Source organism: Saccopteryx bilineata, chromosome 12 (genome assembly GCF_036850765.1).
Source record: "Saccopteryx bilineata isolate mSacBil1 chromosome 12, mSacBil1_pri_phased_curated, whole genome shotgun sequence".
Lineage (NCBI taxonomy): Eukaryota > Metazoa > Chordata > Mammalia > Chiroptera > Emballonuridae > Saccopteryx > Saccopteryx bilineata.
Genome location: NC_089501.1, coordinates 46,060,601 through 46,075,896, shown reverse-complemented (window position 1 = coordinate 46,075,896; position 15,296 = coordinate 46,060,601). Strand labels below are relative to the sequence as shown.

At 37.1% G+C, this 15,296-nt stretch overlaps 1 protein-coding gene across 2 annotated transcripts in view; it reads left to right on the top strand.

Annotated features, from left to right (window-relative positions):
- The window catches only part of SYNE1 (spectrin repeat containing nuclear envelope protein 1), a 445,623-nt gene that overhangs the window by 132,853 nt on the left and 297,474 nt on the right, over window positions 1–15,296 (top strand). For both annotated transcript variants that reach the window (XM_066248218.1, XM_066248216.1), the window contains 6 exons: window positions 3,395–3,507; window positions 4,040–4,208; window positions 10,539–10,635; window positions 11,789–11,991; window positions 13,881–14,045; window positions 14,922–15,074. In XM_066248218.1, the coding sequence (XP_066104315.1) occupies window positions 3,395–3,507; window positions 4,040–4,208; window positions 10,539–10,635; window positions 11,789–11,991; window positions 13,881–14,045; window positions 14,922–15,074 (900 nt within the window). The remainder of the gene's footprint in view (window positions 1–3,394; window positions 3,508–4,039; window positions 4,209–10,538; window positions 10,636–11,788; window positions 11,992–13,880; window positions 14,046–14,921; window positions 15,075–15,296) is intronic.

Sequence of the window (15,296 nt, the reverse complement as noted above, 5' to 3'; positions counted from 1 at the left end):
AAATGGAGTTTTCATCAGTTAAGATGGAGAAACAATGAAGCGGGTTTGGGAGGAAAGATTAGTAGTTCAGTTTGAGGCATGGTCGGGTGTGGGACTTGTCACATTTAAGTGGACATGAGGAATGGGCAGCAGGAGAAGAGAAAGAGGAGCTCAGAACAAGGGTATAAACTGAAGGTAAATACTGGAATCATTGGCATACAGAGGGATGTTGAAGCTCTGGGGCTAGAGAAATCAAATAAGGAAATTACATAGAGAAGAGAAAAGGATTAAGACCTTAGCCCTGAAGGAACCTAATGTTAAGAAATCAAAGAGTGTGAGAAAGAGCCATCAGTAAGGTAAGAGGCAACCCAGCCACTAGGCAGTCTTCGAAGCCCAAGGAAGCAGTGGACCATGGACGGGGTGTTTTCAGTAGAATGGCCACAGCTCTCCTTTTAAAACGCAGGTCAGTTGACTTGACCCCTCTGCTCAAAACTCTCCACTGGTTCCCATCGACTAAAAAAAAACACCAAAAATTCTTACAAAGGCCCGTGAGGCCCATAGGTCTGTCGTCCTTTCTCTCCTGTTCCCTCCCACCCCCCTAACCTGCTGTCCTGATTGTCCCCTTTGCTTTGTCTCAGTCCCTGCGGGAATATGCTGTTCACTCCCACAGCCGTGGAAATCTCTCAGCTCCCCCTGCAGTTCTATAGCTTCTTGTTTTCTGTATTCTGAGGCTTACTGGATGTGTTCAAGTTCAGAATGAATGTATCTTGTAGCAAATTGCAGGTTTCATCATTAAGTAGTTAATAACTTATAATGATTTCTGTAATGAAATCCATTTTTTTTCTGATACTAATGTATTTATACCAGCTTCCTTTCACTCGTATTTGCCCAGCAGGTTGTTTGCCATTCTATTAACTGCAACCTATCCATGTTCTTAATGTGTCGGTGCATCTCCTGTAAGAAGCAGATGGTTCTGTCTCACTTGGTTGTACTTTATTTGTCTGATCTGACCATCTCTGCCTTTTAACTAGTGACTTTGTAGTCTATTTACACTTATTTGTAATTATTGGTGTACTTAAGTTGGTTTCTACCATCTGACTTCTCCCTTTCAATTTGCCCTACTTTGTTTTCCTACCTTCTTGCTATTTACAAGTTGACTTGAAGAGTTTTTGTTTGTTCGTTTGCTTGCTTGTTTTTCCTATTCTGTGTTGTTTCTTCTACTGGTTTGAGAGTTATAAATGCCATAGAGTGTAATTGCCCTTGAAATTATGCCACGGATTCTTAACAAAATTGAAAGTTAAACAATATCTCAACCTCTTAATCAATGTAAGGAATTAAGAACAGTTCACCTAGAGCATTCTCTTTCTAACTTACAAGTTGTTGTCAAGTATTAAATTACTTAGATTTTTCTAACGCTATAAATTTGTTGTTTCTGCTGATTCTCACTCATGGTGGCCTGTTTCCTGTGTTTGAGGCTCTTTGCTTTCCTCTGCCTGTATTTGAATTTGCTACCAACCAGGCCCACATCGGTGTCTTTGAGGGAGGGCTCTGGCTAAATGTAGGGGTCTCAGTCTCGATGTTTTTACCTCATTCAAGTTGCAAGACAAACTCTCCTGCAGCGAAGGAATAGATATTTGGTTGAGACAATTTTTTCAATTTGTTTTTGCTCATGAGTTTGTGATCCAGTTCAAGGTCATGTTTCACTGAGAGTGGGAGATCTGAAAGATTTCACTTAGTTCCTGTGAACTTACAGCAAATTAAAGTCATATGCTGCGCTGGCTGTTTTATAGGCAGGCGGCCTATCAGAGGACCCAATGACATCACACCAGCTGTAGTTCTTCAAACATATGTTTGAAAATGCCTTTGTCTGTTTTGATATTCCATCAAGATTTTTTCAATGAACTGGATATTTACAACTACAATAGGGAAAACTTCTTAGAAAGCAACTGACCGTTTGGATATTCCAATATAGTCACAGACCTCTATCTGTACGTTAACATATAGTCACACATAGCACGTCAGGGCTGGATGTGGTAATGGCTCTAAATTTGCCCTGATATCACTTGGAGGAGTTTCAGCCAAGATCATTCACCATGAAATTGTGTCTTGTAACAGAAAAGAGGTAAAGAGTGACTAAAGCACTCACAGTCAGCCTCTGCTCTAGGACAGTCCTCTGTCCTCTTGATCAGCTTGGTTGCACATATTGCACCCTTTCTGGGCAAGAGTGACTTGTGAGTATCTGTCTAGTTACCTACAGATTCAAAGCAGGTCGAAATGTAGTCATAGCAAAATACATCAGGATAGAAATGGTTTGCCTCTGACTTTATCTACAATGTAAAAATTAATGCCCCTTCTCAAAAACAATTAATTTCACTTATATGAACAAACATTTATGACTTTAGCATTTTAATTTAGAACATGAAAGCCTTCAATTTTTTCCACCCATCAAGTTTTTCTCAATATGGCTCTTTTTTGCTTCTGTTTCCTCTAATTAATCCACTGAATCCTTGTGTGAAAGAAACAATATTCATTTAAACACATCATTCTGGTGGGCTAATGTGTCTTACTTTGCAGGGTGTGACAAACGGTTGAGTATTTTTTCTGCTTTTGAGAAATAAACTAAGCTCTAGAAAATAGGCATGAAGATTTCACCTCTGTCTTTCTTTAAAATTGGCCAGGAATTGTGAAATTCATGTAAGTCTGTACATAAGTAAATTTGTCGACAGGGAAAAACTCAGAAAACAAATCAAGAAAGATTCAAATTAACTTAAATAAAATATTCAAATTATTGACTTCTATACAGTCTGCAAAGAATATTTATAAACATAACACATGATATCTATGGGAAATTCTCTTTGCTTACTTGAAATCTTCTAACCATGAGGATACTTTCATAATACATTGTCATAAACTGGCTTACTTTAGATAGCAAGCAGATATCACTTTATGATAGCTTGCATGCATTCAAAATAAAATTAACAATAGTCTAATAGTTTTTACCATTAAAGGGTTAAATTCATTGTGCTTAATTTTAAGCTTTTAAAAACCAACACATCTAAAATTCAAGGGAGGAAAAGAACACCACCAATCATGGTTTATAGCAATCATTACATTTTCTTTTTGGCTCATGTACCTTTAAAATGTGTGAATGCATTGCTGTGCAAGTGGCATGTGTGTTTCAATGATGCCATAGTTATTAAATGCAGCGCTAAGCCCAGGGCCTCCTAGACAACACGGGGCTCCTGAACAAGGTGCAAACCCGGGGTAGGCACCGCGCCGCATGAGCCTGTGGCAGAAGCGGCACATTGTTGAACACATTGACTCATCGGTGCAGGCTGGAAATTATGCTTCCTAGCCTCCTGTGAACATGCTGCCTCATTTCTTTTTTAAAATTTTTTTAAAAATTGTATCTTAGGATCTGCTTCAAAACACAGATGCCCACAAAAGAGCCTTCCATGAAATCTACCAGACCAGGTCCGTCAACGGGATCCCAGTGCCACCTGATCAATTAGAGGACATGGCTGAGAGGTAAGAGAATGTTTTAAAGGAGGTCTCTTTTTAAAATGCTCCGGTGAATGCTTTTTCCATTTCTTTTCTTTTCAATGATTTTTTTTTTCCAGAAATGCTTACATTTGGTACAACAAAATTGGGCTCCCATAACATATGTTTAAGAATGTCAACATTCTAATATGTTATTAATTGAAAAGAGTAAACCTGAATATATTCAGAGCCTAGAAATCAGAGAGATGGTTTCTTCAGAGGCTGTATTTTTGTTCAGTACTGTGAGGAACATTATGTAATATTGCAAGAGCAGTTTATAAAAGAAACAGATGAGAGGTGTTGGCAGGGGAAAGAGCTCCATCTAAGACTTCAGTCGATCCTGATTTGCTTTGAAACCCACACGCAGAAAAGGAATCCGATCTCCAGATAGTGATTGATCAGCCGGAGTTTAGAAGACCGTGTACCTGCAGTATGTTTCAGGCTGACTGTAACAGGTTAAGTAAGCACCGTTCTGTTTCTATTAGTTACATTCTGTGAATTCTCGGTGTTTCATTTCTAGGTTTCATTTTGTTTCCTCCACATCAGAACTACACTTAATGAAAATGGAATTTCTAGAATTAAAGTACCGTCTGCTCTCACTACTGGTTCTTGCAGAGTCAAAGCTGAAATCTTGGATCATCAAGTATGGGAGGAGAGACTCGGTGGAGCTGCTTCTACAGAGCTACATCGTAAGTCCCTCCGGGCTTTCGGGGGATCAGAGGACCTGTGGATTTAGCATTGAATGCCTACCAGTTTATGTGACACTGTTCATTTAATCTTGAATTTAAACATGAAAGATACCAATGTGTTAAATGGCTTCAGTATAAGTTTGTGAGCTGTTCACAACAATCTGAAATATACACCTATATTCTTTGGAAATATAAAAGGTTTTGCTGCATTAATTATACTGAAGCATTGTGACTGAATTTATTGCTCAAAGAAGAAAAGTTTTTTTGCATTGCCTAACTGTGACTGTGAACTCACTCACCATTTAAACAGAGTGAAGATACTTACAGATTAGCTCTTTAAGAGCAATCTTTAAGAGCAATTCTCAGTTGCCCTAAACTATTTTTTTTTTAGATTAGTGCAGCATGTCTTTTTTTTTTTTTTTTTTTTTTTTTTACAGAAAAGAGGCAAACTGTTTAAAACTGTACCTGTACAGAGATGCCACCACATCGAGTGGGGAATCTGGTCATAATTTATACATATAGCAGCATGTCTTTTTTATGGTTATTCCCTGAGCTTTTTTGCTGCTTGTGTGCATCCAGGATAAGGAAGATTTTATCTGTAAATCTCTGTACCAATCTGTGTATCTTTAATTTATAAAGATTATCTCATATTTTGGGCTATCAGCATAGATAACGCTGTATCTACATAGAATAGTAACCCTGTATTAATGAAAGAATTAAGTTGTTCTGTGACTGTCTCCACTGATATGTAATTAAAGAATTATAATTACTAAAGGCAGTGTATTTCTCTTAGTTAAACATGCATCCCCCCAAGTTATTAGCAATACAAATTTTCTTGCAAAATCAATAAATAGGGTATCTCAGTTTTGTGTTGTTCCATTTATGTTTAATGACAGATTCAACATAATAAATTAATAAATTTAAAACACTAGCCCATTTTTAACCTTCCTGGTCAAATGACTCTGTAACTGGTATGATTGCCACTTATTGAAACCATGTCTTTACTGAAGAAACATCCTAGAACCATAACATATTTTACTACATTTTAATTTTATTTTCTAAATCATTAGTGAAAAATATGCATTTGGGGTAAAAAAAAAAAAGGTATAGCTGGTTTGTAGTAATATTTTTATCTTGGTTTAGCCCAATTGTCTCAGAAACAAAAATGTGAAATCTGTTATATGTCCCTTTATTCATTTTTAATTATTTTGGAAAGTAATGAAATATCCAATTTTTTTAAGTTCAAGAAACTAGACCTTCAATTTCTTAAATGCATTAAATAGGCATTTGTATTTTTGAGTTTAGTCATACCAAATGATACACTCTGAACTCAGTAGGTAATTACTCAGGATCCGTCTTGTTCTAGTTATTTAAAGGCGGCCAATCAGATTGAAATGCCTAATGGGAATGTTGCACCAGGTTAATGATCTAACACAATGATGTTAGTAATCCTTTTTGCACTTCTCAAATAAAGGATTTGTGAGTAGAGATAAAAATTATTTTTAAAAAAGGAGTATTTTCTGCCTACTCCATAAAGAGAAGTTCACCAAATGGCTAATTTTAAACTGCTTCCTAAATCAAAGTTATTTGTAAAATTGCTAATAACTCTACAAACATAGCCAATTTCAATGAATGTGTCCTAATATTCTTAGCCCCTCATGAATAATACCTATTTACCACTCATGCTTCTTTTCCAAAAAGGATTTCAAGGTGTTTTTTAATAGTTTGAATAACTTTGGAAGATTGAGTATTTGTCATGTGCCCCAGTGTTGTACGTATCATCCTCCATCCCAATGACGACCCAGGTGGCCAGGCATTTCATGTTGATTCACCGAGGAAACAAAGACTGAATGCTTAAGTCACGTGCTCCCAGTGGCCTTGTTGGTAAAAAGTGGAGTCAGGATTTGAATTCACTTCTTTCTGACTCAAAACCCCTTGTGCTTAAATATTAAATTTTACTACCTAACAAAATTGGTTATAAAATACATATATATATTTATATATATAATTTTTTTGTGACAGAGAGAGTTAGAGAGAGGGACAGATAGGGACAGACAGACAGGAAGGGAGAGAGATGAGAAACATCAATTCTTCGCTGTGGTTCCTTAGTTGTTCATTGACTGATTTCTCATATGTGCCTTGACTGGGGGGCTACAGTGGACCAAGTGACCCACTGCTCGAACCAGGGACCCTGGGCTCAAGCTGGTGAGCCTCGCCCAAACCAGATGAGCCTACGCTCAAGCTGGCGACCTCGGGGTCTCGAACCTGGGTCCTCCGTGTCCCAGTCTGACGCTCTATCCACTGTGCCATCGCCTGGTCAGGCTATAATTTAACTTCAAAAACGAAATCATTTAAATGATCTCTTGTGGCTTAGAGAACTCAAGAATTGTAATGTACATAAATGTTAGTTCCAGTCAATGTTGATCCATATTGACAATTGATTACACTTTCATAGTGTAGCTTGAAAGTTCCTATTTCTGCTGTAGACAGCATGGATGTGGGGGTGAGGGAGGTCAGGTGGAGAGATCATGGGACCTTGGCCACCAGTCACATAGAGATGTGTTGAATCATGGTTCAGCCACTTATTACCCATCTGACTTCTATAAGTAATATAATTTCTAGAAGATTCACTCTTTCACAAATTCATAATAGTGATAATAATAATAATAATAATAGCATAATGGGAATTTTCTAAGGAACAAAGACTGACACATAGTCTTTTTCTTCTACCTCACATCTCATAGAACCTCTCTCTTCCTTTTGGAGTTTGTGGGAAAATTACTCTTTAGAACAGACTTTTTCAAAGACCATGAAGACTTTCGAATAAAATGATAAATTAGGTTCTTAAAAGTAATCCTTTCTTTAGTTTCTAAAAAAAATTATTTTAACAAGCTCTATGTTACTATATCATCTAATAACCAAAGTAATATTCAGGATGTAAAGTTTTCATAATTATCTTTTCCTTAGTCTAACTTTTCAAGTCAGTTGTTTTTAAAATTTTATTTTTCAATTACATTAGACAGTCAATATTATTTTATATTAGTTTCAGGTATTCAGCATAGTGGTCAGACAGACAGTCATGTACTTTACAGATTGGTCCCCCTGATAATTCAAGTGCCCACCTGGCACCATACATAATGATTACAATATAATTGACTATAGTCCCCACGTTATAGTTTATATCTTATGATTGTTTTGTAACTACCAATCTGTACTTCTCAATCCCTTTACCTTTTTACCCAGTCCCCCAACCTCCCTCCCTTCTGGAAACCATCATTTTCTATGTGTCTGTTCTGTTTTCTTTGTTCATTTATTTTGTTCTTTAGATTCCACATATATGTGTTCAATGCAGCATTATTTACAATAGCCAAGATATGGAAGCAACCCAGTGTCCATTAATAAACAAATGAATAAAAAAGTTGTGGTGCATGTATACAGTAGATTATTACTCAGCCATGAAAAACAATAAACGTTTACCATTTGCAACAGCATGGATGGACCGAGAGGGTATTACTTTAAGTGAAGTAAGTCAGACAGAGAAAGACAAATACCATATGCTTTAATTGATATGCAGAATCTAGAAAACAAAATAAATTTTAAAAAAACACATCAAACAGACTCTATTCAATTGTACTCATCTGGAAAAAATATTGTTTTAAAAGTTAAAATAATTAGAGAATGTGCTTTTTGTAACTTCTTGTACAAGGTACTTGGGTATGCAGCTGATAAGTACTTAAGAAATTCTTGGAAAATGCTTTAAAAATGCTTGTTAATTAGTTTGTGCTACATGCCACTGATAAGAGATTCCATATTGTAATGGAAATCAAAAGATGATTGGTTTCATTCTTACTGTCAGAACTATTCTTGATGTGACCATGTTGGTTAACACATGCTTCAATTTTACTATGAAAAAATAGGACAACCTTTTTATTCTTTCACATAAAATAAAAGAAGAGCTCTTGGAATTGCAGACTATGTGAATACAACCTAAGTATTATAAACATTTATTTTCATTTGTAATTATTTTATTAATGCCCATAGGCAATTATGATGGCCACTCCTCAAAGCTGATCTTTAAAATCTGAAATTATCTGGTTTAGCTCCTTTTGAGTAAAATTGATAAGGTTTTTATTTATTTAATCTATACTGATCTAGTGAGATTAGAAATATAGTCTAAGAAGACTTTGAATTCAGCAGCATAGAGAAGTATCTTATTTTCCTTTTTTTTTTTTTTTGTATTTTTCCGAAACTGGAAACGAGGATAGACAGTCAGACAGACTCCCGCATGTGCCCAACCGGGATCCACCCAGCACGCCCACCAGGGGGCGACGCTCTGCCCACCAGGGGGCAATGCTCTGCCCCTCTCTTATTTTTCTTTAAATGTCTATTGACTAACATGGCTTATTTGTTCAACTTGATATCCAAATGTAAACCTTCTTTTGAAAGAAATAACTGTCACTACTATTTTAAACTTACATTTGTGTTTACTTTTATATTCTTCTGAGAGATTGTGTCTAGGTAGCTGACAGTAAAAGGGAGAGTGAACAGTCTTCCTACAGAAATGATTCTAATAGAGAAAATAATTCATGTTATTAAAGGGATTTACTCAATACTCAGAAAAAAAGAACCAAAATAAATGAAGCAATTAAAAGTTAAAATAACAAATTAGGTATCATTCTCTAAAAAATGAATTGCTTGGTTTTTTCCCCATGGGGAAACTCAAAATACTTTAATGAAACTCTACCATATTTATAATCTTAAAGTATTCCCTCTGACACCTTGGACCAAAAATAAATCTTCAGTCCAGTGGAGGCAGTTTTCCATTTCTTTGACACTTATTTTCCCATTAGCTTCTTGAGATTTGTGCCAAAACTAAATAAAGACTACTTTTTAAACTTAGCCAGATATATATATATATATATATATATATATATATATATATATTTCAATTTCTTATAACATCTAGAAAATTAGGTATAATTTTCCATTTTAAAAAAATTAAATTATGATTTCCTTGTTTGGTTAAATTACTCAAAATTTAAATTACAGTATATTACTTTTCCTCCAACTGAGGAGCAGGGAGAGGTTGAAAGAGTAGCACATAAGGCTAAATAATGAACCTAGCCAACTATTAGGCACGTACTTGATTCTCACAAAAAAGCAATGAAGCCTATTAAAATTATTGAATCAAGTATTCATCATGGAACCCTTCCTTCCAGGAAACTCATGATTTCTCTCTTCACTCTTTCCCTGAAGAATAGTTAACACATAAGGAAATGCTTTATATACATAAAATGTATTATATATGCAATTTTTAAATGTTATATTGAATATGATAACTGTATATCCATAAATTCTAAGGACATATATGAAATTGCTATATGAGTAGTTTTCTACTGCACATAAACATGTTGCATCTTTATAGTGAGCGGTCATCAGCATACCATGGAGGACTTCAGCTGGTTTTTGAAGGCTAATTATGCATTTTATAATAATGACACTTACCAAGTATTTCAGTGAGTTCTAATCATAAGGACTAATTATGCTATTAAAAAGGAATTAAAGAGCTTTTGGTGATAGGTGCTGCCTATAATTACATTAATTTTCTACTTTAGAGATGTAGAAATAATCTTTGAAGCAGGAATTATTTCATATTTGTTGGCGTTAACTATAATAAAACTTACCTAAGGGTTTCTCGTGTATTCTCAACTTTATAGTATCCATTTGTGCTGGCGACTCTATTACAAATATAAATTATATACTGATATGGATATGTCTTAGCTGTAATTTTTATACGAGGAAATGGAAATTGGAGGCTATAAATAACATGGTGGAATGTGTAATTATTTAACATTTTTCCACTTGTAAACCTTTTCGTACTACCTTTTTATTTCAAGGCAAGTGAACAGTGTGCCATTTACATATTTATAATCGGAAGTTCCTCAGAGCTATCATTTGCCAGAATTACCTTTCAAAGAGCGACAGAATCCCACTGCCTAAACCCGGTGGGAAACTAGATAATGTTCTTCCAAATTTAGTGCTTTCTAAATGTTAGCCCCAGGTTCTCTAGAAGACTGTAAAGAAAGCCCTTGGGGAGAGAAGTAATAGGATATTTTCTCAATCTCAGGGTGAGTTGGAATTCAAAGTGTGGAAATAATTTATATTCTCAAAATAATTAAGTTATTTATGGCAGTTGAATTAGGTTGTTACTTTTAAGAAAAGTGAGGTTAGTAAATTTGGGTAGCATATTCACACACTGAAGAAAGTTCACTTTGCTATTTCTACCTAAGCCAATATTTGTTATCTTCTAACCTTTCCCTCTTTTTCTAGTCTTTTATAGAAAATAGCAAGTTCTTTGAACAATATGAAGTGACATACCAGATCTTGGGACAGACTGCTGAGATGTACGTCAAAGCTGATGGGTCAGGTAAAACTCACAACAGAATTTGTTTTAGTGTTGAGTACAGTAAAATTTAGAGCCTATAGATTTCTATATGATCAAATCACTTATTTTTTATCTGTGACATCTTTGTGTGTCCATACCATTGACCTGGAAAGTAAATATTGGGCTCAATCCCACTGAATTTGTGTAATGTCTAACCAGCAAAATCACATTCCTCTCTGTGTGTGTGTGTGTGTGATCTTCTAAGAGAAAGCAAAATAAATATTCATTTTCTTAATTGCAGTTTTCCAACCTATTTTCTTTTTTTTTTTTTCTTTTTTTTTTTTTTTTTTTCTTTTTTTTTTTTTTTTATATTTCTGAAGCTGGAAACAGGGAGAGACAGTCAGACAGACTCCCGCATGCGCCCGACCGGGATCCACCCGGCACGCCCACCATGGGGCGACGCTCTGCCCACCAGGGGGCGATGCTCTGCCCATCCTGGGCGTCGCCATGTTGCGACCAGAGCCACTCTAGCGCCTGGGGCGGAGGCCACAGAGCCATCCCCAGTGCCCGGGCCATCTTTGCTCCAATGGAGCCTTGGCTGCGGGAGGGGAAGAGAGAGACAGAGAGGAAGGCGCGGCGGAGGGGTGGAGAAGCAAATGGGCGCTTCTCCTGTGTGCCCTGGCCGGGAATCGAACCCGGGTCCTCCGTACGCTAGGCCAACGCTCTACCGCTGAGCCAACCGGCCAGGGCCCCAACCTATTTTCAATTCTGAAGATTAAAAGCAAATAATTGGGTTACTTTGAATATTTAATAGGGTAAATGAAAACTTAAGTTTCTGTGAAGACCTAAGTTGTTCAATATGATTGTTTCAATTTGTACATGTCTTATTTGTTGAAAATGAACTAACACATTTGTGATTGATAGTATATATGTGTCCATCAATTTATGTATAAAATGTAAACAAATACATCCCATTCATCAGGAATTTCAAATATATTATCATCTTTAATATTTAAAAATGCCTGTGAATAAGATCTAACATATTCTCAGCAGTAATTGAAATTCTAACATTGCATTTGTTAAATTTATCATCTAAAGAATTATAAATGCACACCAGTGTAGTAGACACCAGAAAAGAAGGTATGGTGGGTTTAAAATATAAAACAAAGATTGCAATTGATTTTATCTGTGTCAGTGGAAGAAGCTGAGAATGTGATGAAATTCATGAATGAAACCACCGCCCAGTGGAGGAACCTCTCCGTGGAAGTCAGGAGTGTGCGGAGCATGCTGGAGGAAGTCATCGCGAACTGGGATCGCTACGACACCACGGTGGCTAGTCTGCAGGCCTGGCTAGAGGATGCCGAAAAAATGCTAAACCAATCAGAACATGCCAAAAAGGTGAGCTTGCTTCTTACTAGAGGAAAAGAGCACATGTAAATTTAATAGTAAGAGACTTGTCCAGCACAGTTCTCTAGGGAGTGGTACATATTTACAACTTTGACTCAAGAATCCTGACTTTGCCTGAAAAGTTACACTTTCAGGTTAGTAAATTATTTTATACTAAGAAGTACACCACTTTGTAAGAGTGAAGTTAGAACAGTTCCCTGTCTGATCAGTGTTTGATGTTGCATTCGGAGCAGTAACTGATGGAAGGACGGCCAAACCCAATGGGCAGCAGAGGGCGCTCTACTCTCAGAGTCTGTACTTGAAAGGGCCTATCCAGGGCACTGGCTCTGTGGATTTCCTATTTTAAGATGAAACGTCTTTGGGGTACCGAATCTGTATGATGGTATACACCAGTTAAACAGATGGGTCGCTACATTTTTGTCTCTCTGGTTATTCTTATTTTGGATTTTATTAACTCTCAGTCAAGGGTCTCATTCTCAGTAGGATTTCCCCTCCTATTGACAGGTGTATATGTGTGTGTGCAAAAGGTACTGTTTTATTTTAATGCCCCTTACATTAAAAAAATAGCATGAGCCTGACCTCTGGTGGCGCAGTGGATAAAGCGTCGACCTGGAACGCTGAGGTCGCAGGTTCAAAACCCTGGGCTTGCCTGGTCAAGGCACATATGTCAGTTGATGCTTCCTGCTCCTCCCCACTTTCTCTCTCTCTCTCTCTCTCTCTCTCTATCTCTATCTCTATCTCCTCTCTAAAATGAATAAGTAAATAAACAAAAAAAATTAGCTGAAATGGACTTATTCTATCTATACCTATATATTTCTTAATGGGAGCCTGGCATTTCCCACAAAAAGTCAGTTTATATGTAGAAGATATTAAAATGCGAGACTCCATTAAGAAATACAGTGCATACATTAGAATTACTGCTTGCCATCCAAGATTGGTTCATCTATTATTGTGTTATACAAGTAGATGTATAATTTTTAAATGTTTGACCATTTCGTAGTCTTTTAGGTTAAATATTCTTGTGAAGCTGACAGTGACAAAACTGTACAGGCATACAGATCTGGGCTTTTCTGATTAGACCGCAGTGCCCTGGTGGATGTCCTATGTGTTAATTTTATCCCAGGAAACATACCGCCAGGAGCAGAAGTGTTCTCTTCTATTTATGGAGGAAGAACTCCCACACATAGCTTATGAAATGGAATTTGAATTATCTCTTCTTATCCCTGCTTTTTACTGTGATGTGTGTGTGTGTGTGTGTGTATACACACACATGCACTTAACTAGAAATCAGGTAAAAACTACTTCATTGCCAACCCTGTAATCTTAAGCAAATAAGGGAGGATGTTATTGTATTGTGTTCTTGGCCCAGATATTTAATTTGAAATTTTTTTCTTTGATGCTGTAAATCCATGATTAGTAATTATCTTGATGATGTACTATATTCAGATTTTAAAATCAAAAGTAACAGGTCAGAAATTTGTTTATAATTTTTTTTGAGTAGACTGTATATTTTCTTAAATGAGTATCTCTTTTATCTGACACAGGCACTGATATTTACTCACCTGAAGACAACATCCAAGTCCTTTATGCTCACAGCAATTCAACGTTTCATCTGTAAAAAAAAAAAAAAAAAAAAAGTCACCTTTTGTTTTGTCTTCAGCAAAAGATATGTCATAGATGTTCTTATAGACATACACTCAGCATCTCTAGTTTATATTTTTGAAAGTCTTTTCTTAAAAACTTGCATTTTGAGAGTTAAGATTTACCTTAAAATTTGCACACATTCCTGCACAAAGATGTTTCTCTTAATTTGGTCATTAGCATATAGTTTATTAAATTTGGTTTATGATTTACAATAGAATGCTTTCTTTATTGTTTAGGATTTTTTCCGAAATTTGCCTCATTGGATTCAGCAACACACTGCCATGAATGATGCTGGCAATTTTCTAATTGAAACATGTGACGAGGTGGTTTCCCGTGATCTTAAACAGCAGCTGTTATTGCTGAACGGGCGATGGAGGGAGTTGTTTATGGAGGTCAAGCAAGTACGTCTTTCCAATCCTTATATGCCTGAAACATGCCTGTGTTATCAGTGTTGTGATAGACAGTCTGTTTGTAGACTACTTTTCATTATACCTCGGGCTGATTAAAGCAGAGGCCAGGTATGTTTAGAACTGTTCTATTTCTACTTGGCCCTTTCTTCTTTCCCCTCAGCAGTGAAGAGCATTACAGAGATGTATTGTTTAATAATTAGGATTATATTGCCACATGGGCCTGCATCTCTGGAAAGAGTCATGGTTTTTTTGTTTGTTTTTTTGTATTTTTCTGAAGCTGGAAACGGGGAGAGACAGTCAGACAGACTCCCGCATGTGCCTGACTGGGATCCACCCGGCACACCCACCAGGGGCAACGCTCTGCCCACCAGAGGGCGATGCTCTGCCCCTCCGGGGCGTCGCTCTGCCGCGACCAGAGCCACTCTAGCGCCTGGGGCAGAGGCCAAGGAGCCATCCCCAGCGCCCGGGCCATCTTTGCTCCAATGGAACCTTGGCTGTGGGAGGGGAAGAGAGAGACAGAGAGGAAGGAGGGGGGTGTGGAGAAGCAAATGGGCGCTTCTCCTGTGTGCCCTGGTCGGGAATCGAACCCGGGTCCCCCACACACCAGGCCAACGCTCTACCACTGAGCTAACCGGCCAGGGCTGAAAGAGTCACGTTTTAATTCATAATTCTTCACTTCTATGCTAGTTCCTTTTTTCCATTTCATGGTAATTGGACTTTAAGGGTATCCAAACTAAGCATCAGGTATTAGAGTCTTTCTTAGCATATCACCATTCCAGAGAGTGCCGAGCAGTGAAGCCAGCAGGCTTTCAGAGTCTCAGCTTCATGATCTGAATTCAGTGTCGCCCGCCTCCCCTTTCTTCACAGTATGCACGCGCTGATGAGCTGGAGAGGCTGAAGAAGGAATACACAGACTGTGTCACTGCCCTGTCTGAGTTTGCCGCCGAAGCCCATAGGAAACTGTCTGAACCCTTGGAAGTCTCTTCTATGAATGTCAAGTTATTAATTCAAGACTTGGAGGTGAGGGGGCTTTCCAGACCATAAAGTGGGAAACCTTACTCTATTGTGAAAATAAAGATTGGTGAAGTTACTCGTTATTACAAAGCTTTTTTATGTCTTTTTTGATATGTGGGCATATCTTGATTTGTACCTGAAACATTTTAAAATTGGTATGCAAATAAAAAAATCTATTTGAATGTTTAAAGATATGTCTTGACCACTAAGTAACTTCAAAATAATTTA